Source organism: Heptranchias perlo, unplaced genomic scaffold (assembly GCF_035084215.1).
Source record: "Heptranchias perlo isolate sHepPer1 unplaced genomic scaffold, sHepPer1.hap1 HAP1_SCAFFOLD_514, whole genome shotgun sequence".
Taxonomy (NCBI): Eukaryota; Metazoa; Chordata; class Chondrichthyes; order Hexanchiformes; family Hexanchidae; genus Heptranchias; species Heptranchias perlo.
Window position 1 is genome coordinate 5,033 of NW_027139531.1, and position 27,821 is coordinate 32,853.

Below are 27,821 nucleotides of genomic sequence, written 5' to 3' on the forward strand. Positions count from 1 at the left end.
TAACACTCTGATAGACCCCACACCCCTCACTGTAACACTCTGATATATCCCATACCCCTCACTGTAACACTCTGATATATCCCACACCCCTCACTGTAACACTCTGATATATCCCACACCCCTCACTGTAACACTCTGATATACCCCACACCCCTCACTGTAACACTCTGATATACCCCACACCCCTCACTGTAACACTCTGATATATCCCACACCCCTCACTGTAACACTCTGATATATCCCACACCCCTCACTGTAACACTCTGATATACCCCACACCCCTCACTGTAACACTCTGATATACCCCACACCCCTCACTGTAACTCTCTGATATACCCCACACCCCTCACTGTAACACTCTGATATACCCCACACCCCTCACTGTAACACTCTGATATATACCACACCCCTCACTGTAACACTCTGATATATCCCACACCCCTCACTGTAACACTCTGATATATCCCACACCCCTCACTGTAACACTCTGATATATCCCACACCCCTCACTGTAACACTCTGATATATCCCACACCCCTCACTGTAACACTGATATACCCCACACCCCTCACTGTAACACTCTGATATATCCCACACCCCTCACTGTAACACTCTGATGTACCCCACACCCCTCACTGTAACACTCTGATATATCCCACACCCCTCACTGTAACACTCTGATATATCCCACACCCCTCACTGTAACACTCTGATATACCCCACACCCCTCACTGTAACTCTCTGATATACCCCACACCCCTCACTGTAACACTCTGATATACCCCACACCCCTCACTGTAACACTCTGATATATCCCACAACCCTCACTGTAACACTCTGATATATCCCACACCCCTCACTGTAACACTCTGATATACCCCACACCCCTCACTGTAACACTCTGATATACCCCACACCCCTCACTGTAACACTCTGATATATCCCACACCCCTCACTGTAACACTCTGATATACCCCACACCCCTCACTGTAACACTCTGATATATCCCACACCCCTCACTGTAACACTGATATACCCCACACCCCTCACTGTAACACTCTGATATATCCCACACCCCTCACTGTAACACTCTGATATATCCCACACCCCTCACTGTAACACTCTGATATATCCCACACCCCTCACTGTAACACTCTGATATATCCCACACCCCTCACTGTAACACTCTGATATATCCCACACCCCTCACTGTAACACTCTGATATATCGCACACCCCTCACTGTAACACTCTGATATACCCCACACCCCTCACTGTAACACTCTGATATATCCCACACCCCTCACTGTAACACTCTGATATACCCCACACCCCTCACTGTAACTCTCTGATATATCCCACACCCCTCACTGTAACACTGATATACCCCACACCCCTCACTGTAACACTCTGATATATCCCACACCCCTCACTGTAACACTCTGATATATCCCACACCCCTCACTGTAACACTCTGATATATCCCACACCCCTCACTGTAACACTCTGATATATCCCACACCCCTCACTGTAACACTCTGATATATCCCACACCCCTCACTGTAACACTCTGATATATCCCACACCCCTCACTGTAACACTCTGATATACCCCACACCCCTCACTGTAACACTCTGATATATCCCACATCCCTCACTGTAACACTCTGATATACCCCACACCCCTCACTGTAACACTGATATATCCCACACCCCTCACTGTAACACTCTGATATATCCCACACCCCTCACTGTAACACTCTGATATATCCCACACCCCTCACTGTAACACTCTGATATATCCCACACCCCTCACTGTAACACTCTGATATATCCCACACCCCTCACTGTAACACTCTGATATACCCCACACCCCTCACTGTAACACTCTGATAGACCCTCTCTGTTATACTGCGTTGGAAGGAGTCACTTTATCTCAAATACACTGCGAGTCTGAGCAAATTCGAGCTCTTATTTCCTTCTCTGCACAAATTGCTGTTCAATAAAAGTTTAATTATCTCGGGGTTTTTTTTGAAGTTGTCAGCTCTGCAATCCAACCCCTCCTGAGATGTTAAACCGAGGCCCCGTCTCCCCGTTCGGGGGTGGGTGTTCAGGAACCCACCGCCGCTCGTGTAAGAAGGGGAGACGGGAGTGCTCCCCGGTGACCTGGAGCCAACACTCCCCTCCCTCAAACGACCGATTCAACCGGGTCCCCGGTCTCGTCACTGCGGGATCTTGCTGTGCACAAGACGGCCGCTGCCTTGGGCCCACATGGGGTCTGTGACATGATTGGCTGTGTGTGAAGGCAGTTTGGGACGTTGGTGTGGGAAGGATTTGGGTGTCCTTGTGCACGAAACACAGAAAGTTTACACGCAGGTACAGCAAGGAATTAGGAAGGCAAATGGCATGTTGGCCTTTATTGTAGGGGGTTGGAGTACAAGAGTAAGGAAGTCTTGCTGCAATTGTACAGGGCTTTGGTGAGACCTCACCTGGAGTACTGCGTACAGTTTTGGTCTCCTTATCTCAGGAAGGATATACTTGCCTTGGAGGCAGTGCAACGAAGGTTCGCCAGATTGATTCCTGGGATGAGAGGGTTGTCCTATGAGGAGAGATTGAGTAGAATGGGCCGATACTCTCTGGAGTTCAGAAGAATGAGAGGTGATCTCATTGAAACATATCAGATTCTGAGGGGGTTGACAGGGTAGATGCTGAGAGGCTGTTTCCCCCCTGGCTGGAGAGTCTAGAACGAGGGGGCATAGTCTCAGGATAAGGGGTCGGCCATTCAAGACTGAGATGAGGAGGAATTTCTTCACTCAGAGGGTGGTGAATCTTTGGAATTCTCTCCCCCAGAGGGCTGTGGATGCTCAGTCGTCGAGGATATTCAAGACTGAGATCGATGGATTTTTGGACTCTCGGGGGAATCGAGGGACGTGGGGATCGGGCGGGAAAGTGGAGTTGAGGTCGAAGATCAGCCATGATCTGATTGAATGGGGGAGCAGGCTCGAGGGGCCGAATGGCCTACTCCTTAAGCAACATGAAATCCCGATCCCTCAGTTTCGGTTCAAACTGGGGCAATGAAGTGGGGGGGGGTAACAAGCCAGAGGTGACGCTGCATGCTGGCCCTTTAGTGACGAGTCCTCCGAAGGAGTCCTCCGAGCGAGAGGTGGCGCTACAGGCTGGCCTCCAGTGACGAGTCCTCCGATGAAGTCCTCCGAGCGAGAGGTGGCGGTACAGGCTGGCCTCCAGTGACGAGTCCTCCGATGAAGTCCTCCGAGCGAGAGGTGGCGCTACAGGCTGGCCTCCAGTGACGAGTCCTCCGATGAAGTCCTCCGAGCGAGAGGTGGCGATACAGGCTGGCCTCCAGTGACGAGTCCTCCGATGAAGTCCTCTGAGCGAGAGGTGGCGCTACAGGCTGGCCTCCAGTGACGAGTCCTCCGGTGGAGTCCTCCGCGCCACAGGTGGCGATGCAGTCTGGCCTCCAGTGATGAGTCCTCCGAGCCAGAGGCGGCGCTGCAGCTTGCTATTTAGGGAATAGTCCTCCAAAGGAGTCCTCCGAGAGACAGGTGGCGCTGCAGGCTGGCCTTTAGTGACGAGTCCACCGAAGGAGTCCTCCGAGACAGAGGCGGCGCTGCAGGCTGGCCTCCAGTGACGAGTCCTCCGAAGGAGTCCTCCGAGACACAGGTGGCGCTGCAGGCAGGCCTTTAGTGACGAGTCCTCCAAGAGAGTGGTGGCGCTGCAGGCTGGCCTTCAGTGACGAGTCCTACAAAGGACTCCTCCGAGCCAGAGGTGGCGCTGCAGCTTGCTCTTTAGGGAATAGTCCTCCGAAGGAGACCTCCCAGCCAGAGGCGGCGCTGCAGGCTGGCCTTCAGTAAGGAGTCCTCCGGTTGAGTCCTCCGAGACACAGGTGGCGCTGCAGGCTGGCCTCCCGTGACGAGTCCTCCGAGACACAGGTGGCGCTGCAGGCTGGCCTTTAGTGACGAGTCCTCCAATGCAGTCCTCCAAGAGACAGGTGGCGCTGCAGGCTGGCCTTTAGTGACGAGTCCTCCGAGACACAGGTGGCGCTGCAGGCTGTCCTTTAGTGACGAGTCCTCCGAGACACAGGTGGCGCTGCAGGCTGGCCTTTAGTGACGAGTCCTCCAATGCAGTCCTCCAAGAGACAGGTGGCGCTGCAAGGCTGGCCTTCAGTCAGGAGTCCTCCGGTTGAGTCCTCCGAGACACAGGTGGCGCTGCGACTGCGCGGACCGCCACCTGATTGACAGCGGCGGCGGCCAATAGCGAGCCAGGCGGCGGGGACCAAGGGGCTGCTTCCATTGGCCGATCGGGCAGCGGAGGTGGGCGGGACGAGTCCAACGGCCGCCATTTGCTGCGGGAGGATTCCGGCGGCGGCGGCGGCGGGTCCGTTTTTTCGGAGCGATGAACATTTTACCCAAGAAGAGCTGGCACGTCCGCAACAAGGACAATGTGGCGCGGGTCCGCCGGGACGAGCAGCAGGCGGCCACCGAGGAGCGGGAGGTCCGGCGGAGGGTGGCGCTGGCCGAGCAAGAGGTGAAGCGGCGGAGAACTGGGAGGACCAGCTGGGAGGACCGGCATTCCGCGCAGGCGCCAGCCGCCCACAGCGCCCCCGCCGGCCGGGAGGAGTGACTGGGAGGACTCGCTGGGTCTCACCCACAGCGCCGCCACCGGCCTGGAGGAGTGACTGGGTCTCACCCACAGCGCCGCCACCGGCCTGGAGGAGTGACTGGGAGGACTCGCTGGGTCTCACCCACAGCGCCGCCACCGGCCTGGAGGAGTGACTGGGAGGACTCGCTGGGTCTCACCCACAGCGCCGCCACCGGCCTGGAGGAGTGACTGGGAGGACTCGCTGGGTCTCACCCACAGCGCCGCCACCGGCCTGGAGGAGTGACTGGGAGGACTCGCTGGGTCTCACCCACAGCGCCGCCACCGGCCTGGAGGAGTGACTGGGAGGACTCACACACAGCGCCGCCACCGGCCTGGAGGAGTGACTGGGAGGACTCACTGGGTCTCACCCACAGCGCCGCCACTGGCCTGGAGGAGTGACTGGGAGGACTCACTGGGTCTCACCCACAGCGCCGTCACTGGCCTGGAGGAGTGACTGGGAGGACTCGCTGGGTCTCACCCACAGCGCCACCACTGGCCTGGAGGAGTGACTGGGAGGACTCACTGGGTCTCACCCACAGCGCCGCCACCGGCCTGGAGGAGTGACTGGGAGGACTCACTGGGTCTCACCCACAGCGCCACCACCCGTTGGGAGGAGTGACTGGGTCTCACCCACAGCGCTGCCACTGGCCTGGAGGAGTCACTGGGAGGACTCACAATCACCCACAGCGCCACCACTGGCCTGGAGGACTCACCGGGAGGACTCATTGGGAATCACCCACAGCGCCGCCACCGGTCGGGAGGAATCACTGGGAGGATCACCCATCTAACCCCTGCTGTACCTGCCCTGGGAGTGTTTGATGGGACAGTGTAGAGGGAGCTTTACTCTGTATCTAACCCTGTACCTGCCCTGGGAGTGTTTGATGGGACAGTGTAGAGGGAGCTTTACTCTGTATCTAACCCTGTACCAGCCCTGGGAGTGTTTGACGGGACAGTGTAGAGGGAGCTTTACTCTGTATCTAACCCTGTACCAGCCCTGGGAGTGTTTGACGGGACAGTGTAGAGGGAGCTTTACTCTGTATCTAACCCTGTACCTGCCCTGGGAGTGTTTGATGGGACAGTGTAGAGGGAGCTTTACTCTGTATCTAACCCTGTACCTGACCCTGGGAGTGTTTGACGGGACAGTGTAGAGGGAGCTTTACTCTGTATCTAACCCTGTACCTGACCCTGGGAGTGTTTGATGGGACAGTGTAGAGGGAGCTTTACTCTGTATCTAACCCTGTACCTGCCCTGGGAGTGTTTGATGGGACAGTGTAGAGGGAGCTTTACTCTGTATCTAACCCTGTACCTGTCCCTGGGAGTGTTTGATGGGACAGTGTCGAGGGAGCTTTACTCTGTACCTGCCCTGGGAGTGTTTGATGGGACAGTGTAGAGGGAGCTTTACTCTGTATCTAACCCTGTACCTGTCCCTGGGAGTGTTTGATGGGACAGTGTCGAGGGAGCTTTACTCTGTACCTGCCCTGGGAGTGTTTGATGGGACAGTGTGGAGGGAGCTTTACTCTGTATCTAACCCTGTACCTGACCCTGGGAGTGTTTGATGGGACAGTGTAGAGGGAGCTTTACTCTGTATCTAACCCTGTACCTGCCCTGGGAGTGTTTGATGGGACAGTGTAGAGGGAGCTTTACTCTGTATCTAACCCTGTACCTGCCCTGGGAGTGTTTGATGGGACAGTGTAGAGGGAGCTTTACTCTGTATCTAACCCTGTACCTACCCTGGGAGTGTTTGATGGGACAGTGTAGAGGGAGCTTTACTCTGTATCTAACCCTGTACCTGCCCTGGGAGTGTTTGATGGGACAGTGTAGAGGGAGCTTTACTCTGTATCTAACCCTGTACCTGCCCTGGGAGTGTTTGACGGGACAGTGTAGAGGGAGCTTTACTCTGTATCTAACCCTGTACCTACCCTGGGAGTGTTTGATGGGACAGTGTAGAGGGAGCTTTACTCTGTATCTAACCCTGTACCTGCCCTGGGAGTGTTTGATGGGACAGTGTAGAGGGAGCTTTACTCTGTATCTAACCCTGTACCTGCCCTGGGAGTGTTTGATGGGACAGTGTAGAGGGAGCTTTACTCTGTATCTAACCCTGTACCTGCCCTGGGAGTGTTCGATGGGACAGTGTAGAGGGAGCTTTACTCTGTATCTAACCCTGTACCTGCCCTGGGAGTGTTTGATGGGACGGTGTAGAGGGAGCTTTACTCTGTATCTCACCCTGTACCTGCCCTGGGAGTGTTTGATGGGACAGTGTAGAGGGAGCTTTACTCTGTATCTAACCCTGTACCTGCCCTGGGAGTGTTTGATGGGACAGTGTAGAGGGAGCTTTACTCTGTATCTAACCCTGTACCTGACCCTGGGAGTGTTTGATGGGACAGTGTAGAGGGAGCTTTACTCTGTATCTAACCCGTGCTGTACCTGCCCTGGGAGTGTTTGATGGGACAGTGTAGAGGGAGCTTTACTCTGTATCTAACCCTGTACCTGACCCTGGGAGTGTTTGACGGGACAGTGTAGAGGGAGCTTTACTCTGTATCTAACCCTGTACCTGCCCTGGGAGTGTTTGACGGGACAGTGTAGAGGGAGACGGATGCCGATGAAGGTGTTTATAATTACAGGCTCGGACAGACTTCCTGCGGCGTAAATCCCGTCAGTCTCTGCCGGAGAGCGGGAGGGAGTCCCTCGCGCCGACCCCCTCTGACGGAGCCTCGCAGAACCTCAACCTCTTCAGGGACCTGGAGGGGGGAAAGAGGCAGAAGATCGGGAGCAAGGAGTACGAGGCCGAGAAGCGGCAGGAGAAGGTGAGCAATCCTGGGAAAACGGTCAGCTCCGTCCCAGTGTGGAATTCAGCTCCGGTTACTGCTCCGGAGTCCGACCTGGTGATGCCTGCTGCAAAGTGACTGTGTGTGTGTGTGTGTGTGTGTGTGTCTGCGAGAGGGTCAGTGCCCCGTGGGGGACCCGTCCCCCAGCGAGGAGGAGGGGGGTCAGTGCCCGTGAGGGACCCGTCCCCCAGCGAGGAGGGGGTCAGTGCCCGTGGGGACCCGTCCCCCAGCGAGGAGGGGGTCAGTGCCCCGTGGGGACCCGTCCCCCAGCGAGGAGGAGGGGAGTCAGTGCCCGTGGGGGACCCGTCCCCCAGCGAGGAGGGGGGTCAGTGCCCGTGGGGACCCGTCCCCCAGCGAGGAGGAGGGGGGTCAGTGCCCGTGGGGACCCGTCCCCCAGCGAGGAGGGGGGTCAGTGCCCGTGGGGACCCGTCCCCCAGCGAGGAGGGGGTCAGTGCCCCGTGGGGGACCCGTCCCCCAGCGAGGAGGAGGGGGGTCAGTGCCCGTGGGGACCCGTCCCCCAGCGAGGAGGGGGTCAGTGCCCGTGGGGACCCGTCCCCCAGTGAGGAGGGGGGTCAGTGCCCCGTGGGGACCCGTCCCCCAGCGAGGAGGGGGTCAGTGCCCGTGAGGGACCCGTCCCCCAGCGAGGAGGGGGTCAGTGCCCCGTGGGGACCCGTCCCCCAGTGAGGAGGGGGGTCAGTGCCCGTGAGGACCCGTCCCCCAGCGAGGAGGGGGTCAGTGCCCCGTGGGGACCCGTCCCCCAGCGAGGAGGAGGGTCAGTGCCCGTGGGGACCCGTCCCCCAGCGAGGAGGGGGGGTCAGTGCCCGTGGGGACCCGTCCCCCAGTGAGGAGGGGGGTCAGTGCCCGTGGGGACCCGTCCCCCAGCGAGGAGGGGGGTCAGTGCCCGTGGGGACCCGTCCCCCAGCGAGGAGGAGGGGGGTCAGTGCCCGTGGGGACCCGTCCCCCAGCGAGGAGGGGGTCAGTGCCCGTGGGGACCCGTCCCCCAGCGAGGAGGGGGGTCAGTGCCCGTGGGGACCCGTCCCCCAGCGAGGAGGGGGGTCAGTGCCCGTGGGGACCCGTCCCCCAGCGAGGAGGAGGGGGGTCAGTGCCCGTGGGGACCCGTCCCCCAGCGAGGAGGGGGGTCAGTGCCCGTGGGGACCCGTCCCCCAGCGAGGAGGGTGGGGTCAGTGCCCCGTGAGGGACCCGTCCCCCAGCGAGGAGGGGGTCAGTGCCCCGTGGGGGACCCGTCCCCCAGTGAGGAGGAGGGGGTCAGTGCCCCGTGGGGGACCCGTCCCCCAGTGAGGAGGAGGGGGGTCAGTGCCCAGTGGGGGACCCGTCCCCCAGTGAGGAGGAGGGGGTCAGTGCCCGTGAGGGACCCGTCCCCCAGCCAGGAGGAGGGGGGTCAGTGCCCAGTGGGGGACCCGTCCCCCAGTGAGGAGGAGGGGGGTCAGTGCCCAGTGGGGGACCCGTCCCCCAGTGAGGAGGAGGGGGTCAGTGCCCGTGAGGGACCCGTCCCCCAGCCAGGAGGAGGGGGGTCAGTGCCCAGTGGGGGACCCGTCCCCCAGCGAGGTGGAGGGGGGTCAGTGCCCCGTGGGGGACCCGTCCCCCAGTGAGGAGGAGGGGGGTCAGTGCCCCGTGGGGGACCCGTCCCCCAGCGAGGAGGGTGGGGGGTCAGTGCCCCGTGGGGGACCCGTCCCCCAGCGAGCGGAGAGGGGGCGTGCGATTGCTGCTGAAAGATGACCACCATTGCCCTTTTGCTCTAACCGTCCTTTCTCTCCACCTCCCGCCCAGGAGAAGCAGGAGAGGGCAATCGGCCTGCTCACCTACCTGGGCCAGAGCTCGGCCGAGGCCCAGACCAGCAAGCCCTGGTACCAGGAGGCGCCCGGGTCCAAGGCAGACGCCGGCGGGGAGAAGGACGCCAGGCTGAAGAGGCAGATGGACCCACTGCTGGCCATGAACCAGTTCCTCCGGAGAGCGGGCAGGCCCCAGCGGAGGCGGGCCAGCGGCGGGGGGCCGGGGGGCCGGGGAGAGCCGCCGACCGCCGAGCGCCTGCGGGCCGAGCGCCTGAGGAGGGAGCAGGCGGAGAGGGCGCGGGCCGAGCTCCTGCTGGCCGGGGAGGGGGAGGGGGAGAGGGAGGGAGCCCGGGGGGAGACGGAGGCGGACGACAGGAAACGGCGGTACAACTCGCAGTTCCACCCCCACCTCAGCCGCGGGCCGCGCTCGGGGAACGCACGGTGACCCCGCCCCGGGGGCGGGAAGGGGCAGGAGGTCTCTCCACCCGCGCCCCCCCCCCCCCCCCCCCCCCGTCTCCGAGAGGGCGGGAGTCACGTCTACTGTAACACCGATATCCCAAAATCGAATTAATCAATTGAGCGATCGATCGAATTAATCAATTGAGCGATCGATCAATTGATTGATTGATTGACCCGTTAATTAATTCTCCTGAAGTACCTTTTCATTCCAGTCGAAATCCACTGTAAAATTTGAAAACCAATGTACCGATTCCTGTTAATAAATTAGTTGCTTCCTAAAACACAGTGATTGTCTCTCCCTGTCCCCAGGCTTGTGGGGGACTCGGCCCCTCACGGAGAGCAGGGAGAGGCCCCCGGGGCCCGGCCCCCGAGCAGGGAGAGGCCCCCGGGGCCCGGCCCCCGAGCAGGGAGAGGCCCCCGGGGCCCGGCCCCCGAGCAGGGAGAGGCCCCCGGGGCCCGGCCCCCGAGCAGGGAGAGGCCCCCGGGGCCCGGCCCCCGAGCAGGGAGAGGCCCCCGGGGCCCGGCCCCCGAGCAGGGAGAGTCCCCCGGGGCCCGATCCCCGAGCAGGGAGAGTCCCCCGGGGCCCGATCCCCGAGCAGGGAGAGGCCCCCGGGGCCCGATCCCCGAGCAGGGAGAGGCCCCCGAGCAGGGAGGGGCCCGATCCCCGAGCAGGGAGAGGCCCCCGGGCCCCCGAGCAGGGAGAGGCCCCCGATCCCCGAGCAGGGAGAGGCCCCCGGGGCCCGATCCCCGAGCAGGGAGAGGCCCCCGAGCAGGGAGGGGCCCGATCCCCGAGCAGGGAGAGGCCCCCGGGCCCCCGAGCAGGGAGAGGCCCCCGATCCCCGAGCAGGGAGAGGCCCCGGGCCCCCATCACCCGCACCCCACACACCTTAAAAATAAAAGCAATCACACATTGGAATCTGGATGAGAAAACATCATAAAAATCTATTTTATTTTAAATATTTTCCAGAATGAAAATAGGTTATTGAAAAATACTTTACTGCAGATCCTGCACCACTGTCACGTGGCCCAGAATTGGTTCATCTCTCCCTCCGAGGCTTCACAACCTCCTGCTCCCCTCGAACAAAAACCCAAACACCTTCAACAAGTAAAGGATAAATCGACAGGGGGAGGGGGGGGGAGAGAGAGGGAGGGAGGGAGGGAGGGAGGGGGGGAGAGAGGGAGAGAGAGAGGGAGGGGGGAGGACACAGAAGAGAGAGGGAGGGACAGAGGAGAGAACAGATACCTGAATGGACAGGGGTGGGGTGGGGAGCGATGGGAGACGCTGGGCAGAGGATTGGGTCGGGAGAGCGGAGACACGGACAGGGTGGGTGTGGGTGGGACGGGGCCCCCGGGGGGAGAGCGGGGGCCGGGTACAAAATCAGCCGTCACCGGGGCTCCACAAACAACTCGGGACATTTTCCGCGATCCCACTTCAAAAAAATCTCCCTCCGGCCGGCCGATCCAATCAACCGGGGGGGGCTTCACAGACCGCTGCTGCTCCCAGCCGCCCGCACGGGGTGGACAGGGGAGGGCTGAAGTGTCCGGAGTCCCAGGCAGCCTGCGACAGGGAGGGAGGGAGAGGGAGACGGGGAGCTGGGAGGAGGGAGGGCTGCTCGTCTCTCTCTCTCCCTCTCCTCCCCGTGCGTGGAAGGTCACTGCAGGTCTCGGTCCTCCAGGTAGCGATACTCGAAGGTGAAACCTTCCTTCTTTCTCTGGCCCCACTTCTCGTAATCGAAGTAGATGTACGTCCCCTGGGGAAGGAGAGAGAACGAGGACGTCAGTGTGGAGGGAGCTTCACTCTGTATCTAACCCTGTACCTGTCCCTGGGAGTGTTTGATGGGACAGTGTAGAGGGAGCTTTACTCTGTGTCTAACCCTGTACCTGACCCTGGGAGTGTTTGACGGGACGGTGTAGAGGGAGCTTTACTCTGTATCTAACCCTGTACCTGCCCTGGGAGTGTTTGACGGGACAGTGTAGAGGGAGCTTTACTCTGTATCTAACCCTGTACCTGCCCTGGGAGTGTTTGATGGGACAGTGTAGAGGGAGCTTTACTCTGTATCTAACCCTGTACCTGACCCTGGGAGTGTTTGATGGGACAGTGTGGAGGGAGCTTTACTCTGTATCTAACCCTGTACCTGCCCTGGGAGTGTTTGATGGGACAGTGTAGAGGGAGCTTTACTCTGTATCTAACCCTGTACCTGCCCTGGGAGTGTTTGATGGGACAGTGTGGAGGGAGCTTTACTCTGTATCTAACCCTGTACCTGCCCCTGGGAGTGTTTGACGGGACAGTGTAGAGGGAGCTTTACTCTGTATCTAACCCTGTACCTGTCCCTGGGAGTGTTTGACGGGACAGTGTAGAGGGAGCTTTACTCTGTATCTAACCCTGTACCTGCCCTGGGAGTGTTTGATGGGACAGTGTCGAGGGAGCTTTACTCTGTATCTAACCCTGTACCTGCCCTGGGAGTGTTTGATGGGACAGTGTAGAGGGAGCTTTACTCTGTATCTAACCCTGTACCTGCCCCTGGGAGTGTTTGACGGGACAGTGTAGAGGGAGCTTTACTCTGTATCTAACCCTGTACCTGTCCCTGGGAGTGTTTGACGGGACAGTGTAGAGGGAGCTTTACTCTGTATCTAACCCTGTACCTGCCCTGGGAGTGTTTGATGGGACAGTGCAGAGGGAGCTTTACTCTGTATCTAACCCTGTACCTGTCCCTGGGAGTGTTTGATGGGACAGTGTAGAGGGAGCTTTACTCTGTATCTAACCCTGTACCTGCCCTGGGAGTGTTTGATGGGACAGTGTAGAGGGAGCTTTACTCTGTATCTAACCCTGTACCTGCCCTGGGAGTGTTTGACGGGACAGTGCAGAGGGAGCTTTACTCTGTATCTAACCCTGTACCTGCCCTGGGAGTGTTTGATGGGACAGTGTAGAGGGAGCTTTACTCTGTATCTAACCCTGTACCTGTCCCTGGGAGTGTTTGATGGGACAGTGTAGAGGGAGCTTTACTCTGTATCTAACCCTGTACCTGCCCTGGGAGTGTTTGATGGGACAGTGTAGAGGGAGCTTTACTCTGTATCTAACCCTGTACCTGCCCTGGGAGTGTTTGACGGGACAGTGCAGAGGGAGCTTTACTCTGTATCTAACCCTGTACCTGCCCTGGGAGTGTTTGATGGGACAGTGTAGAGGGAGCTTTACTCTGTATCTAACCCTGTACCTGTCCCTGGGAGTGTTTGACGGGACAGTGCAGAGGGAGCTTTACTCTGTATCTAACCCTGTACCTGCCCTGGGAGTGTTTGACGGGACAGTGTAGAGGGAGCTTTACTCTGTATCTGACCCTGTACCTGCTCGAACTCGTCAGTGATGGTTTTCGGCTCCTCGTGCCTCTGGAACCACATCATGTACTTGGTGTGAAACCTCCAGGACTGTTTCTTCAGTGCCTTTGCTGCCAGATACTGCGCTTTGGTTCCCTGCGTGGGGAGAAAGGGAAGAGGTGGGGGGTTGAGGGGGGGTGAAAAAGAGAGCTGACGGTGAGGACGGAGCTGACAGACGAGGCGCGGCCAGAACGCAACGAGGGAGAAGCTCCAGATTCGACTCGAGTTCGCAGCGCGGAGGGGATCCATCCCACGCAAATCACCGACCCCCTCCCCGCTCCCCATCGGGTGCCGATCCGGAGATTCCTGCTCAGGACGGGAGGGGGAGGGGTCGATCCCACCGTGTGTCGCGATCCCGTGCCGGACGCTGTCAGCCCTCCCGCCAAACCCCGACGCCCCGGTCGACCCCCCCACCGAACCTACCTCTAAATAATAGAAGATAAAAAACAGCGTCTCCGTCGACAGCCTCTGGTAAAAGTCGACCGAGTCGCAGTGGGGCGATGGCAGCTGGTGATGATAGACGGGAGTCGGGCACAGATTCCTGGGGATGTACTGCCTGCACGAGAGAAAAGAAACGCCCGTCACACTCCGGGGCGCGAGCGGGATATTCGACTGTGGGAGGCGGCGCCCTCGCCAGAGCGACCTCCGCGCCCCTCTCACACGCGCACCCGGACTGGCACCGGGGGGGGAGGGCGGGCCTGGATCACGGGGCTCGAGTCCCGGAGTATATCCATCTACCTCCGACGGTGCGGCACTCCCTCAGTACTGGGACCGGGGGAGTGTGGGCCTGGATTATGGGGCTCGAGTCCTAGAGTATATCCATCTACCTCCGACAGTGCGGCGCTCCCTCAGTACTGGCACCGGGGGAGCGTGGGCCTGGATTATGGGGCTCGAGTCCTAGAGTATATCCATCTACCTCCGACAGTGCCGCACTCCCTCAGTACTGGCACCGGGGAGTGTGGGCCTGGATTATGGGGCTCGAGTCCTAGAGTATATCCATCTCCCTCCGACAGTGCAGCACTCCCTCAGTACTGGCACCGGGGGAGTGTGGGCCTGGATTATGGGGCTCGAGTCCTAGAGTATATCCATCTACCTCCGACAGTGCGGCACTCCCTCAGTACTGGGACCGGGGGAGTGTGGGCCTGGATTATGGGGCTCGAGTCCTAGAGTATATCCATCTACCTCCGACAGTGCAGCGCTCCCTCAGTACTGGGACCGGGGAGTGTGGGCCTGGATTATGGGGCTCGAGTCCTAGAGTATATCCATCTACCTCCGACAGTGCAGCACTCCCTCAGTACTGGGACCGGGGAGTGTGGGCCTGGATTATGGGGCTCGAGTCCTAGAGTATATCCATCTCCCTCCGACAGTGCGGCACTCCCTCAGTACTGGGACCGGGGGAGTGTGGGCCTGGGTTATGGGGCTCGAGTCCTAGAGTATATCCATCTACCTCCGACAGTGCGGCACTCCCTCAGTACTGGGACCGGGGGAGTGTGGGCCTGGATTATGGGGCTCGAGTCCTAGAGTATATCCATCTACCTCCGACAGTGCAGCGCTCCCTCAGTACTGGCACCGGGGAGTGTGGGCCTGGATTATGGGGCTCGAGTCCTAGAGTATATCCATCTACCTCCGACAGTGCGGCGCTCCCTCAGTACTGGCACCGGGGGAGCGTGGGCCTGGATTATGGGGCTCGAGTCCTAGAGTATATCCATCTACCTCCGACAGTGCCGCACTCCCTCAGTACTGGCACCGGGGAGTGTGGGCCTGGATTATGGGGCTCGAGTCCTAGAGTATATCCATCTCCCTCCGACAGTGCAGCACTCCCTCAGTACTGGCACCGGGGGAGTGTGGGCCTGGATTATGGGGCTCGAGTCCTAGAGTATATCCATCTACCTCCGACAGTGCAGCACTCCCTCAGTACTGGCACCGGGGAGTGTGGGCCTGGATTATGGGGCTCGAGTCCTAGAGTATATCCATCTCCCTCCGACAGTGCAGCACTCCCTCAGTACTGGGACCGGGGAGTGTGGGCCTGGATTATGGGGCTCGAGTCCTAGAGTATATCCATCTACCTCCGACAGTGCAGCACTCCCTCAGTACTGGGACCGGGGAGTGTGGGCCTGGATTATGGGGCTCGAGTCCGAGAGTATATCCATCTCCCTCCGACAGTGCGGCACTCCCTCAGTACTGGGACCGGGGGAGTGTGGGCCTGGATAATGGGGCTCGAGTCCGAGAGTATATCCATCTACCTCCGACAGTGCAGCACTCCCTCAGTACTGGGACCGGGGAGTGTGGGCCTGGATTATGGGGCTCGAGTCCTAGAGTATATCCATCTACCTCCGACAGTGCGGCACTCCCTCAGGACTGGCACCGGGGGAGCGTGGGCCTGGATTATGGGGCTCGAGTCCGAGAGTATATCCATCTCCCTCCGACAGTGCGGCGCTCCCTCAGCGCTGGCTCCCCCGCGGGGAGTGCGGGTTGTGGGTGAGACGCGGGACGATGGGCAGAAGGGCCAGGACCAGACTCACCGAATCCTCTCAGAGTCCGACGGGTGGGGCATGTGTTGCCATGCAGCTTCTACCATGGCCTGCTGGTAGGACTGGTCCTTGGAGAGGGAGATGGGCCCGAGGGGACAGACGCCCAGCGAGGGCTGCACCGTCACCTCCGTCAATCGCAGCGTGGCAATCTGAACTGTGGTCGTCTGTGTGGAGCTGCAACTGAAGATATCTGTGGGGGGGGAAAGAGAGAGAGAGGGGGTCAGTAATACTCCCTCTACACTGTCCCATCAAACACTCCCAGGGGCAGGGACAGGGTTAGATACAGAGTAATGCTCCCTCTACACTGTCCCATCAAACACTCCCAGGGCAGGTACAGGGTGAGATACAGAGTAAAGCTCCCTCCACACTGTCCCATCAAACACTCCCAGGGTGAGATACAGAGTAAAGCTCCCTCTACACTGTCCCATCAAACACTCCCAGGGCAGGTACAGGGTTAGATACAGAGTAAAGCTCCCTCTACACCGTCCCATCAAACACTCCCAGGGCAGGTACAGGGTTAGATACAGAGTAAAGCTCCCTCTACACTGTCCCATCAAACACTCCCAGGGCAGGTACAGGGTGAGATACAGAGTAAAGCTCCCTCCACACTATCCCATCAAACACTCCCAGGGCAGGTACAGGGTTAGATACAGAGTAAAGCTCCCTCTACACTGTCCCATCAAACACTCCCAGGGCAGGTACAGGGTTAGATACAGAGTAAAGCTCCCTCTACACTGTCCCATCAAACACTCCCAGGGACAGGTACATGGTTACATACAGAGTAAAGCTCCCTCTGCACTGTCCCATCAAACACTCCCAGGGCAGGTACAGGGTTAGATACAGAGTAAAGCTCCCTCTACACTGTCCCATCAAACACTCCCAGGGCAGGTACAGGGTTAGATACAGAGTAAAGCTCCCTCTACACTGTCCCATCAAACACTCCCAGGGCAGGTACAGGGTTAGATACAGAGTAAAGCTCCCTCTACACTGTCCCATCAAACACTCCCAGGGGCAGGTACAGGGTTAGATACAGAGTAAAGCTCCCTCTACACTGTCCCGTCAAACACTCCCAGGGCAGGTACAGGGTTAGATACAGAGTAAAGCTCCCTCGACATTGTCCCATCAAACACTCCAAGGGCAGGTACTGGGTTAGATACAGAGTAAAGCTCCCTCTACACTGTCCCATCAAACACTCCCAGGGCAGGTACAGGGTTAGATACAGAGTAAAGCTCCCTCTACACTGTCCCATCAAACACTCCCAGGGTCAGGTACAGGGTTAGATACAGAGTAAAGCTCCCTCCACACTGTCCCGTCAAACACTCCCAGGGACAGGTCCAGGGTTAGATACAGAGTAAAGCTCCCTCTACACTGTCCCATCAAACACTCCCAGGGCAGGTACAGGGTCAGATACAGAGTAAAGCTCCCTCTACACTGTCCCATCAAACACTCCCAGGGCAGGTACAGGGTGAGATACAGAGTAAAGCTCCCTCTACACTGTCCCATCAAACACTCCCAGGGACAGGGTTAGATACAGAGTAAAGCTCCCTCTACACTGTCCCATCAAACACTCCCAGGGACAGGTACAGGGTTAGATACAGAGTAAAGCTCCCTCTACACTGTCCCATCAAACACTCCCAGGGCAGGTACAGGGTTAGATACAGAGTAAAGCTCCCTCCACACTGTCCCATCAAACACTCCCAGGGCAGGTACAGGGTGAGATACAGAGTAAAGCTCCCTCTACACTGTCCCATCAAACACTCCCAGGGCAGGTACAGGGTTAGATACAGAGTAAAGCTCCCTCCACACTGTCCCATCAAACACTCCCAGGGCAGGTACAGGGTTAGATACAGAGTAAAGCTCCCTCTACACTGTCCCATCAAACACTCCCAGGGCAGGGACAGGGTGAGATACAGAGTAAAGCTCCCTCTACACTGTCCCATCAAACACTCCCAGGGCAGGTACAGGGTTAGATACAGAGTAAAGCTCCCTCGACACTGTCCCATCAAACACTCCCAGGGCAGGTACAGGGTTAGATACAGAGTCAAGCTCCCTCTACACTGTCCCATCAAACACTCCCAGGGCAGGTACAGGGTTAGATACAGAGTAAAGCTCCCTCTACACTGTCCCATCAAACACTCCCAGGGCAGGTACAGGGTTAGATACAGAGTAAAGCTCCCTCTACACTGTCCCATCAAACACTCCCAGGGCAGGTACAGGGTGAGATACAGAGTAAAGCTCCCTCGACACTGTCCCATCAAACACTCCCAGGGCAGGTACAGGGTTAGATACAGAGTAAAGCTCCCTCTACACTGTCCCATCAAACACTCCCAGGGCAGGTACAGGGTTAGATACAGAGTGAAGCTCCCTCTACACTGTCCCATCAAACACTCCCAGGGACAGGTGCAGGGTTTGATACAGAGTAAAGCTCCCTCTACACTGTCCCATCAAACACTCCCAGGGCAGGTACAGGGTTAGATACAGAGTAAAGCTCCCTCTACACTGTCCCATCAAACACTCCCAGGGCAGGTACAGGGTTAGATACAGAGTAAAGCTCCCTCTACACTGTCCCATCAAACACTCCCAGGGCAGGTACAGGGTTAGATACAGAGTAAAGCTCCCTCTACACTGTCCCATCAAACACTCCCAGGGCAGGTACAGGGTTAGATACAGAGTAAAGCTCCCTCTGCACTGTCCCATCAAACACTCCCAGGGACAGGTACAGGGTTAGATGCAGAGTAAAGCTCCCTCCACACTGTCCCATCAAACACTCCCAGGGCAGGTACAGGGTAAGATGCAGAGTAAAGCTCCCTCTACACTGTCCCATCAAACACTCCCAGGGACAGGTACAGGGTTAGATGCAGAGTAAAGCTCCCTCCACACTGTCCCATCAAACACTCCCAGGGCAGGTACAGGGTAAGATGCAGAGTAAAGCTCCCTCTGCACTCTCTGCCCCCAATCTCCGGGGTATTTTTTTTTTACCTGTCTCGGTGAGATGCAGCGAAGAAGCTTGTTTGTCTAATCTGGGAGGCATGGGCAGCAGGTCGAGCACGGCAGTGAGTGAGCTGAGGGTGTCCTGGACCTGGAACAGAGAGAGGGGAGAGCAGGTCAGGAATGAAGATGATTTGTGTCTGCTCACCGAGCACACTTCCCCAGACCGAGCCTGGGCAGTGTCGGGGGTCATTCCCCGCTCCCTCGCCCAGGGCTCAGCCTCTCCCCCCGACCCCCGTAAAACACAGCTCCCCTTGCCTCTCCCTCCACTCCCCGTCACACCTCCCCGTAAAACTCAGCTCCCCTCGCCTCTCCCTCCCTCCACTCCGCGTCACACCTCCCCGTAAAACACAGCTCCCCTCGCCTCTCCCTCCCTCCACTCCCCGTCACACCTCCCCGTAAAACGCAGCTCCCCTCGCCTCTTCCTCCTCCTCCACTCCCCGTCACACCTCCCCGTAAAACACAGCTCCCCTCGCCTCTCCCTCCCTCCACTCCCCGTCACACCTCCCCGTAAAACACAGCTCCTCTCGCCTCTCCCTCCTCCTCCACTCCCCGTCACACCTCCCCGTAAAACACAGCTCCCCTCGCCTCTCCCTCCCTCCACTCCCCGTCACACCTCCCCGTAAAACACAGCTCCCCTCGCCTCTCCCTCCACTCCCCGTCACACCTCCCCGTAAAACACAGCTCCCCTCGCCTCTCCCTCCACTCCCCGTCACACCTCCCCGTAAAACACAGCTCCCCTCGCCTCTCCCTCCACTCCCCGTCACACCTCCCCGTAAAACACAGCTCCCCTCGCCTCTCCCTCCCTCCACTCCCCGTCACACCTCCCCGTAAAACACAGCTCCCCTCGCCTCTCCCTCCCTCCACTCCCCGTCACACCTCCCTGTAAAACACAGCTCCCCTCGCCTCACTCTCCCTCCACTCCCCGTCACACCTCCCCGTAAAACACAGCTCCCCTCGCCTCTCCCTCCCTCCACTCCCCGTCACACCTCCCCGTAAAACACAGCTCCCCTTGCCTCTCCCTCCCTCCACTCCGCGTCACACCTCCCCGTAAAACACAGCTCCCCTCGCCTCTCCCTCCCTCCACTCCCCGTCACACCTCCCCGTAAAACACAGCTCCCCTCGCCTCTCCCTCCACTCCGCGTCACAGCTCCCCGTAAAACACAGCTCCTCTCGCCTCTCCCTCCCTCCACTCCCCGTCACACCTCCCCGTAAAACACAGCTCCCCTCGCCTCACCCTCCTCCTCCACTCCCCGTCACACCTCCCCGTAAAACACAGCTCCCCTCGCCTCTCCCTCCACTCCCCGTCGCACCTCCCCGTAAAACACAGCTCCCCTCGCCTCTCCCTCCCTCCACTCCCCGTCACACCTCCCCGTAAAACACAGCTCCCCTCGCCTCTCCCTCCTCCTCCACTCCCCGTCACACCTCCCCGTAAAACACAGCTCCCCTCGCCTCTCCCTCCACTCCACTCCCCGTCACACCTCCCCGTAAAACGCAGCTCCCCTCGCCTCTCCCTCCTCCTCCACTCCGCCTCACACCTCCCCGTAAAACACAGCTCCCCTCGCCTCTCCCTCCCTCCACTCCCCGTCACACCTCCCCGTAAAACACAGCTCCCCTCGCCTCTCCCTCCTCCTCCACTCCCCGTCACACCTCCCCGTAAAACACAGCTCCCCTCGCCTCTCCCTCCCTCCACTCCGCGTCACACCTCCCCGTAAAACACAGCTCCCCTCGCCTCTCCCTCCTCCTCCACTCCCCGTCACACCTCCCCGTAAAACACAGCTCCCCTCGCCTCTCCCTCCCTCCACTCCGCGTCACACCTCCCCGTAAAACACAGCTCCCCTCGCCTCTTCCTCCTCCTCCACTCCGCGTCACACCTCCCCGTAAAACACAGCTCCCCTCGCCTCTCCCTCCCTCCACTCCCCGTCACAGCTCCCCGTAAAACACAGCTCCCCTCGCCTCTCCCTCCCTCCACTCCCCGTCACACCTCCCCGTAAAACACAGCTCCCCTCGCCTCTCCCTCCTCCTCCACTCCCCGTCACACCTCCCCGTAAAACACAGCTCCCCTCGCCTCTCCCTCCCTCCACTCCCCGTCACACCTCCCCGTAAAACACAGCTCCCCTCGCCTCTCCCTCCACTCCGCGTCAAACCTCCCCGTAAAACACAGCTCCCCTCGCCTCTCCCTCCCTCCACTCCCCGTCACACCTCCCCGTAAAACGCAGCTCCCCTCGCCTCTCCCTCCTCCTCCACTCCCCGTCACACCTCCCCGTAAAACACAGCTCCCCTCGCCTCTCCCTCCCTCCACTCCCCGTCACACCTCCCCGTAAAACACAGCTCCCCTCGCCTCTCCCTCCTCCTCCACTCCCCGTCACACCTCCCCGTAAAACACAGCTCCCCTCGCCTCTCCCTCCTCTTCCACTCCCCGTCACACCTCCCCGTAAAACGCAGCTCCCCTCGCCTCTCCCTCCTCCTCCACTCCCCGTCACACCTCCCCGTAAAACACAGCTCCCCTCGCCTCTCCCTCCCTCCACTCCCCGTCACACCTCCCCGTAAAACACAGCTCCCCTCGCCTCTCCCTCCTCCTCCACTCCCCGTCACACCTCCCCGTAAAACACAGCTCCCCTCGCCTCTCCCTCCTCCTCCACTCCCCGTCACACCTCCCCGTAAAACACAGCTCCCCTCGCCTCTCCCTCCACTCCCCGTCACACCTCCCCGTAAAACACAGCTCCCCTCGCCTCTCCCTCCACTCCCCGTCACACCTCCCCGTAAAACACAGCTCCCCTCGCCTCTCCCCCCCTCCACGTCACACCTCCCCGTAAAACGCAGCTCCCCTCGCCTCTCCCTCCCTCCCTCCACGTCACACCTCCCCGTAAAACGCAGCTCCCCTCGCCTCTCCCTCCCTCCACTCCCCGTCACACCTCCCCGTAAAACACAGCTCCCCTCGCCTCTCCCTCCCTCCACTCCCCGTCACACCTCCCCGTAAAACACAGCTCCCCTCGCCTCTCCCTCCCTCCACTCCCCGTCACACCTCCCCGTAAAACACAGCTCCCCTCGCCTCACCCTCCACTCCCCGTCACACCTCCCCGTAAAACACAGCTCCCCTCGCCTCTCCCTCCCTCCACTCCGCGTCACACCTCCCCGTAAAACACAGCTCCCCTCGCCTCTCCCTCCCTCCACTCCCCGTCACACCTCCCCGTAAAACACAGCTCCCCTCGCCTCTTCCTCCTCCTCCACTCCCCGTCACACCTCCCCGTAAAACACAGCTCCCCTCGCCTCTCCCTCCCTCCACTCCCCGTCACACCTCCCCGTAAAACACAGCTCCCCTCGCCTCTCCCTCCTCCTCCACTCCCCGTCACACCTCCCCGTAAAACACAGCTCCCCTCGCCTCTCCCTCCCTCCACTCCCCGTCACACCTCCCCGTAAAACACAGCTCCCCTCGCCTCTCCCTCCCTCCACTCCCCGTCACACCTCCCCGTAAAACACAGCTCCCCTCGCCTCTCCCTCCCTCCACACCCCGTCACACCTCCCCGTAAAACGCAGCTCCCCTCGCCTCTCCCTCCACTCCCCGTCACACCTCCCCGTAAAACACAGCTCCCCTCGCCTCTCCCTCCACTCCCCGTCACACCTCCCCGTAAAACACAGCTCCCCTCGCCTCTCCCTCCACTCCCCGTCACACCTCCCCGTAAAACACAGCTCCCCTCGCCTCTCCCTCCCTCCACTCCCCGTCACACCTCCCCGTAAAACACAGCTCCCCTCGCCTCTCCCTCCACTCCACTCCCCGTCACACCTCCCCGTAAAACACAGCTCCCCTTGCCTCTCCCTCCCTCCACTCCGCGTCACACCTCCCCGTAAAACACAGCTCCCCTCGCCTCTCCCTCCACTCCCCGTCACACCTCCCCGTAAAACACAGCTCCCCTCGCCTCTCCCTCCTCCACTCCCCGTCACACCTCCCCGTAAAACACAGCTCCCCTCGCCTCTCCCTCCTCCTCCACTCCCCGTCACACCTCCCCGTAAAACACAGCTCCCCTCGCCTCTCCCTCCCTCCTACCCCGTCACACCTCCCCGTAAAACGCAGCTCCCCTCGCCTCTCCCTCCACTCCACTCCCCGTCACACCTCCCCGTAAAACACAGCTCCCCTCGCCTCTCCCTCCTCCTCCACTCCCCGTCACACCTCCCCGTAAAACACAGCTCCCCTCGCCTCTCCCTCCACTCCCCGTCACACCTCCCCGTAAAACACAGCTCCCCTCGCCTCTCCCTCCTCCGCTCCCCGTCACACCTCCCCGTAAAACGCAGCTCCCCTCGCCTCTCCCTCCCTCCACTCCCCGTCACACCTCCCCGTAAAACACAGCTCCTCTCGCCTCTCCCTTCCCTCCTCCTCCTCCCTCCACTCCGCGTCACACCTCCCCGTAAAACACAGCTCCCCTCGCCTCTCCCTCCCTCCACTCCGCCTCACACCTCCCCGTAAAACACAGCTCCCCTCGCCTCTCCCTCCACTCCACTCCCCGTCACACCTCCCCGTAAAACACAGCTCCTCTCGCCTCTCCCTTCCCTCCTCCTCCTCCTCCCTCCACTCCGAGTCACACCTCCCCGTAAAACACAGCTCCCCTCGCCTCTCCCTCCCTCCACTCCGCCTCACACCTCCCCGTAAAACACAGCTCCCCTCGCCTCTCCCTCCCTCCACTCCGCCTCACACCTCCCCGTAAAACACAGCTCCCCTCGCCTCTCCCTCCCTCCACTCCCCGTCACACCTCCCCGTAAAACACAGCTCCCCTCGCCTCTCCCTTCCCTCCTCCTCCTCCTCCCTCCACTCCGCGTCACACCTCCCCGTAAAACACAGCTCCCCTCGCCTCTCCCTCCCTCCACTCCGCCTCACACCTCCCCGTAAAACACAGCTCCCCTCGCCTCTCCCTCCACTCCCCGTCACACCTCCCCGTAAAACACAGCTCCCCTCGCCTCTCCCTCCACTCCACTCCGCGTCACACCTCCCCGTAAAACACAGCTCCCCTCGCCTCTCCCTCCCTCCACTCCCCGTCACACCTCCCCGTAAAACACAGCTCCCCTCGCCTCTCCCTCCCTCCACTCCCCGTCACAGCTCCCCGTAAAACGCAGCTCCCCTCGCCTCTCCACCTCCCTCCTCCGTCCCTCCTCCCACGCCGCACCTCCACGTAAAACACAGGTCCTCTCGCCTCTCCCTCCTCCTCCTTCCCCCTCTTCTTCCTTCCTCTCCCTCTTTGTACCCCTCTCCCTTCCCCCCTTCTCTCCCTCCTTCTCTCCCTCCCCTTTGCCTTCCCCCCTTCCTCTTCCCGTTCCCCTTCTCCTTCCCTCTCCCTCCCCCTTATCCTCCTCCTCTACCTCCCCCTCCCCTTTCCCTCCTCTCTCCCTCCAGCCTCCCTCTTCCTCCTCCCACCTCCTTCCCTCCCACCTTCCCCCTCCCTCCCTCCCTCTCATCTCCCTCCCACCTCCCTCCCTCCCTCTCACCTCCCTCCCTCTCACCTTCCCCCCTCCCTCTCACCTCCCTCCCTCCCTCTCACCTTCCCCCTCCCTCTCACCTTCCCCCTCCCCCTTCCCTCCCTCCCTCCCTCTCACCTTCAGTTCCTGCGTGCTGGTGTAGTGAATTGGCCCGTTGACCAGTAACGGAGAAGGCTTTGGGTCATCGAAGGTGGGAGCCGGAGAGCTGGGCTGAGGAATACTGGCCCCAGGGTTGTGTTGTAAACTCCCCATGCCAGGGGGGGATGTGCAGGGGCTCTCGTTCCTGGGCAGCGAAGGAGGGAGAGAAGTGAACGAGGGATCAGGAATCATTTGCAACAAACCAGGGCAAGTCCATCTGGATCACTGGTCCAATAACACAACCAGGAAACTACCCCACCCCTCGCTGGGAAACAGGGCACTGACCCCCCTCCTCCTCGCTGGGGGACGGGTCCCCACGGGCACTGACCCCCCTCCTCCTCGCTGGGGGACGGGTCCCCACGGGCACTGACCCCCTCCCTCCTCGCTGGGGGACGGGTCCCCACGGGCACTGACCCCCTCCCTCCTCGCTGAGGGACGGGTCCCCACGGGCACTGACCCCCTCCCTCCTCGCTGGGGGACGGGTCCCCACGGGCACTGACCCCCCTCCCTCCTCGCTGGGGGACGGGTCCCCACGGGCACTGACCCCCCTCCCTCCTCGCTGGGGGACGGGTCCCCACGGGCACTGACCCTCCTCCTCGGTGGGGGACGGGTCCCCACGGGCACTGACCCCCCTCCTCGCTGGGGGACGGGTCCCCACGGGCACTGACCCCCCTCCTCGCTGGGGGACGGGTCCCCACGGGCACTGACCCCCCTCCTCGCTGGGGGACGGGTCCCCACGGGCACTGACCCCCCTCCTCGCTGGGGGACGGGTCCCCACGGGCACTGACCCCCCCTCCTCGCTGGGGGACGGGTCCCCACGGGCACTGACCCCCCCTCCTCGCTGGGGGACGGGTCCCCACGGGCACTGACCCCCCTCCTCGCTGGGGGGGGGGTCCCCACGGGCACTGACCCCCCTCCTCCTCGCTGGGGGACGGGTCCCCCATGGGCACTGACCCCCTCCTCGGTGGGGGACGGGTCCCCACGGGCACTGACCCCCTCCCTCCTCGCTGGGGGACGGGTCCCCATGGGCACTGACCCCCCTCCTCGCTGGGGGAACGGTTGAATTGTGACGTGATACATTTTGGTAGGAAGATTGAGGAGAGGCAATATAAACTAAATGGGACAATTTTAAAGGGGGTGCGGGAGCAGAGAGACCTGGGGGTGTGTGTACACAAATCTTTGAAGGTGGCAGGACAGGTTGAGAAGGCTGTTAAAAAAGCATCTGGGATCCTGGGCTTTATTAATAGAGGCACAGAGTACAAAAGCAAGGGAGTGATGCTAAACCCTTTATAAAACACTGGGTTAGACCTCAGCTGGAGTATTGGGTCCAATTCTGGGCCTCGCTCTTTAGGAAAGATGTGAAGGCCTTAGAGAGGGTGCAGAGGAGATTTACCAGAATGGTCCCAGGGATGAGGGACCTCAGTGATGTGGAGAGACTGGAGAATCTGGGGTCGTTCCCCTCAGAGCAGAGAAGGTTAAGGGGAGATTTAATCGAGGGGTTCAAAATCATGAAGGGGTTTTGAGAGAGTAAATAAGGAGAGACTGTTTCCAGTGGGCAGGAGGGTCGGTGAGCAGAGGACACGGATTTAAGGTGATCGGGAAAAGAGCCAGAGGGGGGAGATGAGGAGAATGTTTTTTTACGCAGCGAGTTGTTCTGATCTGGAATTCACTGCCTGAAAGGGAGCAGATTCAATAATAACTTTCAAAAGGGGAATCGGATAAATAATCAAAGGGGAGAAATATACAGGGATACGGGGAAAGAGCAGGGGGAGTGGGACTGATTGGATAGATCTTTCAAAGAGCCAGCACAGGCTCGATGGGCAGAACGGCCTCCTCCGCTCTGGAATCCCCGACCCATGACTCGTCCGACTGGCCATCGAACCACCCCACCACCCTCCCACTGGACCCCAGGGCCACCCTCCCCAACACTGGCTCACTGACGGGTCTGGTGGGCTCGGTACTTACACATTACTGAGGGGCAGGCTGTGGCAGTGGGTCTCGCCGCACTGCATTTGGGCAATGTTGGGTTGGGAGGCTCCTGACGGGGTCTCCGCCACGACAGAACTGTAACCTGGGGTGGGAGAGAGAGAGAGGGACGGTATAAATCAGGAGAGAGAGAGAGAGAGACGGTATAAATCAGGAGAGAGAGAGAGAGAGACGGTATAAATCAGGAGAGAGAGAGAGAGAGACGGTATAAATCAGGAGAGAGAGACGGTATAAATCAGGAGAGAGAGAGAGAGAGAGACGGTATAAATCAGGAGAGAGAGAGAGAGAGAGACGGTATAAATCAGGAGAGAGAGAGAGAGAGAGACGGTATAAATCAGGAGAGAGAGAGAGAGACGGTATAAATCAGGAGAGAGAGAGAGAGAGAGAGAGACGGTATAAATCAGGAGAGAGAGAGAGAGACGGTATAAATCAGGAGAGAGAGAGAGAGACGGTATAAATCAGGAGAGAGAGAGAGAGAGACGGTATAAATCAGGAGAGAGAGAGAGAGAGACGGTATAAATCAGGAGAGAGAGACGGTATAAATCAGGAGAGAGAGAGAAGAGAGACGGTATAAATCAGGAGAGAGATAGAGAGAGAGACGGTATAAATCAGGAGAGAGAGAGAGAGAGAGACGGTATAAATCAGGAGAGAGAGAGAGAGAGACGGTATAAATCAGGAGAGAGAGAGAGAGAGACGGTATAAATCAGGAGAGAGAGAGAGAGAGAGACGGTATAAATCAGGAGAGAGAGAGAGACGGTATAAATCGAGAGAGAGAGAGAGAGAGAGACGGTATAAATCAGGAGAGAGAGAGAGACGGTATAAATCAGGAGAGAGAGAGAGAGAGAGACGGTATAAATCAGGAGAGAGAGAGAGAGAGAGACGGTATAAATCAGGAGAGAGAGAGAGAGAGACGGTATAAATCAGGAGAGAGAGAGAGAGAGAGACGGTATAAATCAGGAGAGAGAGAGAGAGAGAGACGGTATAAATCAGGAGAGAGAGAGTGAGAGACGGTATAAATCAGGAGAGAGAGAGAGAGAGAGAGACGGTATAAATCAGGAGAGAGAGAGAGAGACGGTATAAATCAGGAGAGAGAGAGAGAGAGAGACGGTATAAATCAGGAGAGAGAGAGAGACGGTATAAATCAGGAGAGAGAGAGAGAGACGGTATAAATCAGGAGAGAGAGAGAGAGAGAGAGACGGTATAAATCAGGAGAGAGAGAGAGAGAGACGGTATAAATCAGGAGAGAGAGAGAGACGGTACAAATCAGGAGAGAGAGAGAGACGGTATAAATCAGGAGAGAGAGAGAGAGAGAGACGGTATAAATCAGGAGCGAGAGAGAGAGAGAGACGGTATAAATCAGGAGAGAGAGAGAGAGAGACGGTATAAATCAGGAGAGAGAGAGAGAGAGAGAGACGGTATAAATCAGGAGAGAGAGAGAGAGAGACGGTATAAATCAGGAGAGAGAGAGACGGTATAAATCAGGAGAGAGAGAGAGAGAGACGGTATAAATCAGGAGAGAGAGAGAGAGAGAGACGGTATAAATCAGGAGAGAGAGAGAGAGAGAGACGGTATAAATCAGGAGAGAGAGAGACGGTATAAATCAGGAGAGAGA

General features: G+C 59.3%; 2 protein-coding genes across 2 annotated transcripts in view; one reads left to right on the forward strand and one right to left on the reverse strand.

Annotated features, from left to right (window-relative positions):
- The first annotated feature begins 4,322 nt into the window (after positions 1–4,322).
- LOC137314503 (leukocyte receptor cluster member 1-like) lies at positions 4,323–10,085 on the forward strand. The gene is made up of 3 exons (XM_067979815.1): positions 4,323–4,543; positions 7,279–7,461; positions 9,271–10,085. The coding sequence occupies exons 1-3, from the start codon at positions 4,412–4,414 to the stop codon at positions 9,715–9,717; spliced, it is 762 nt and encodes a 253-aa protein (XP_067835916.1). The 5' UTR covers positions 4,323–4,411; the 3' UTR covers positions 9,718–10,085.
- Positions 10,086–10,653: 568 nt separating this feature from the next.
- The window catches only part of LOC137314504 (CCR4-NOT transcription complex subunit 3-like), a 58,786-nt gene continuing 41,618 nt past the window's right edge, over positions 10,654–27,821 (reverse strand). The window contains exons 14-20 of the mRNA XM_067979816.1: positions 26,189–26,294; positions 24,203–24,368; positions 18,611–18,710; positions 15,623–15,821; positions 13,524–13,656; positions 13,071–13,196; positions 10,654–11,482 (exon numbers count right to left, since the gene is read on the reverse strand). Coding sequence (XP_067835917.1) covers positions 11,384–11,482; positions 13,071–13,196; positions 13,524–13,656; positions 15,623–15,821; positions 18,611–18,710; positions 24,203–24,368; positions 26,189–26,294 — 929 coding nt within the window. The 3' untranslated portion in view covers positions 10,654–11,383. The remainder of the gene's footprint in view (positions 11,483–13,070; positions 13,197–13,523; positions 13,657–15,622; positions 15,822–18,610; positions 18,711–24,202; positions 24,369–26,188; positions 26,295–27,821) is intronic.

What these genes read in the sequence shown, in the direction of transcription:
- LOC137314503 (XM_067979815.1), top strand. Translation starts at nt 4,412, where the DNA reads ATGAACATTTTACCCAAGAAGAGCTGGCACGTCCGCAACAAGGACAAT. An exon ending in TGGCGCTGGCCGAGCAAGAG is followed by an intron (nt 4,544 to 7,278) that starts GTGAAGCGGCGG and finishes TTATAATTACAG; the next exon opens with GCTCGGACAGACTTCCTGCG. An exon ending in CCGAGAAGCGGCAGGAGAAG is followed by an intron (nt 7,462 to 9,270) that starts GTGAGCAATCCT and finishes CCTCCCGCCCAG; the next exon opens with GAGAAGCAGGAGAGGGCAAT.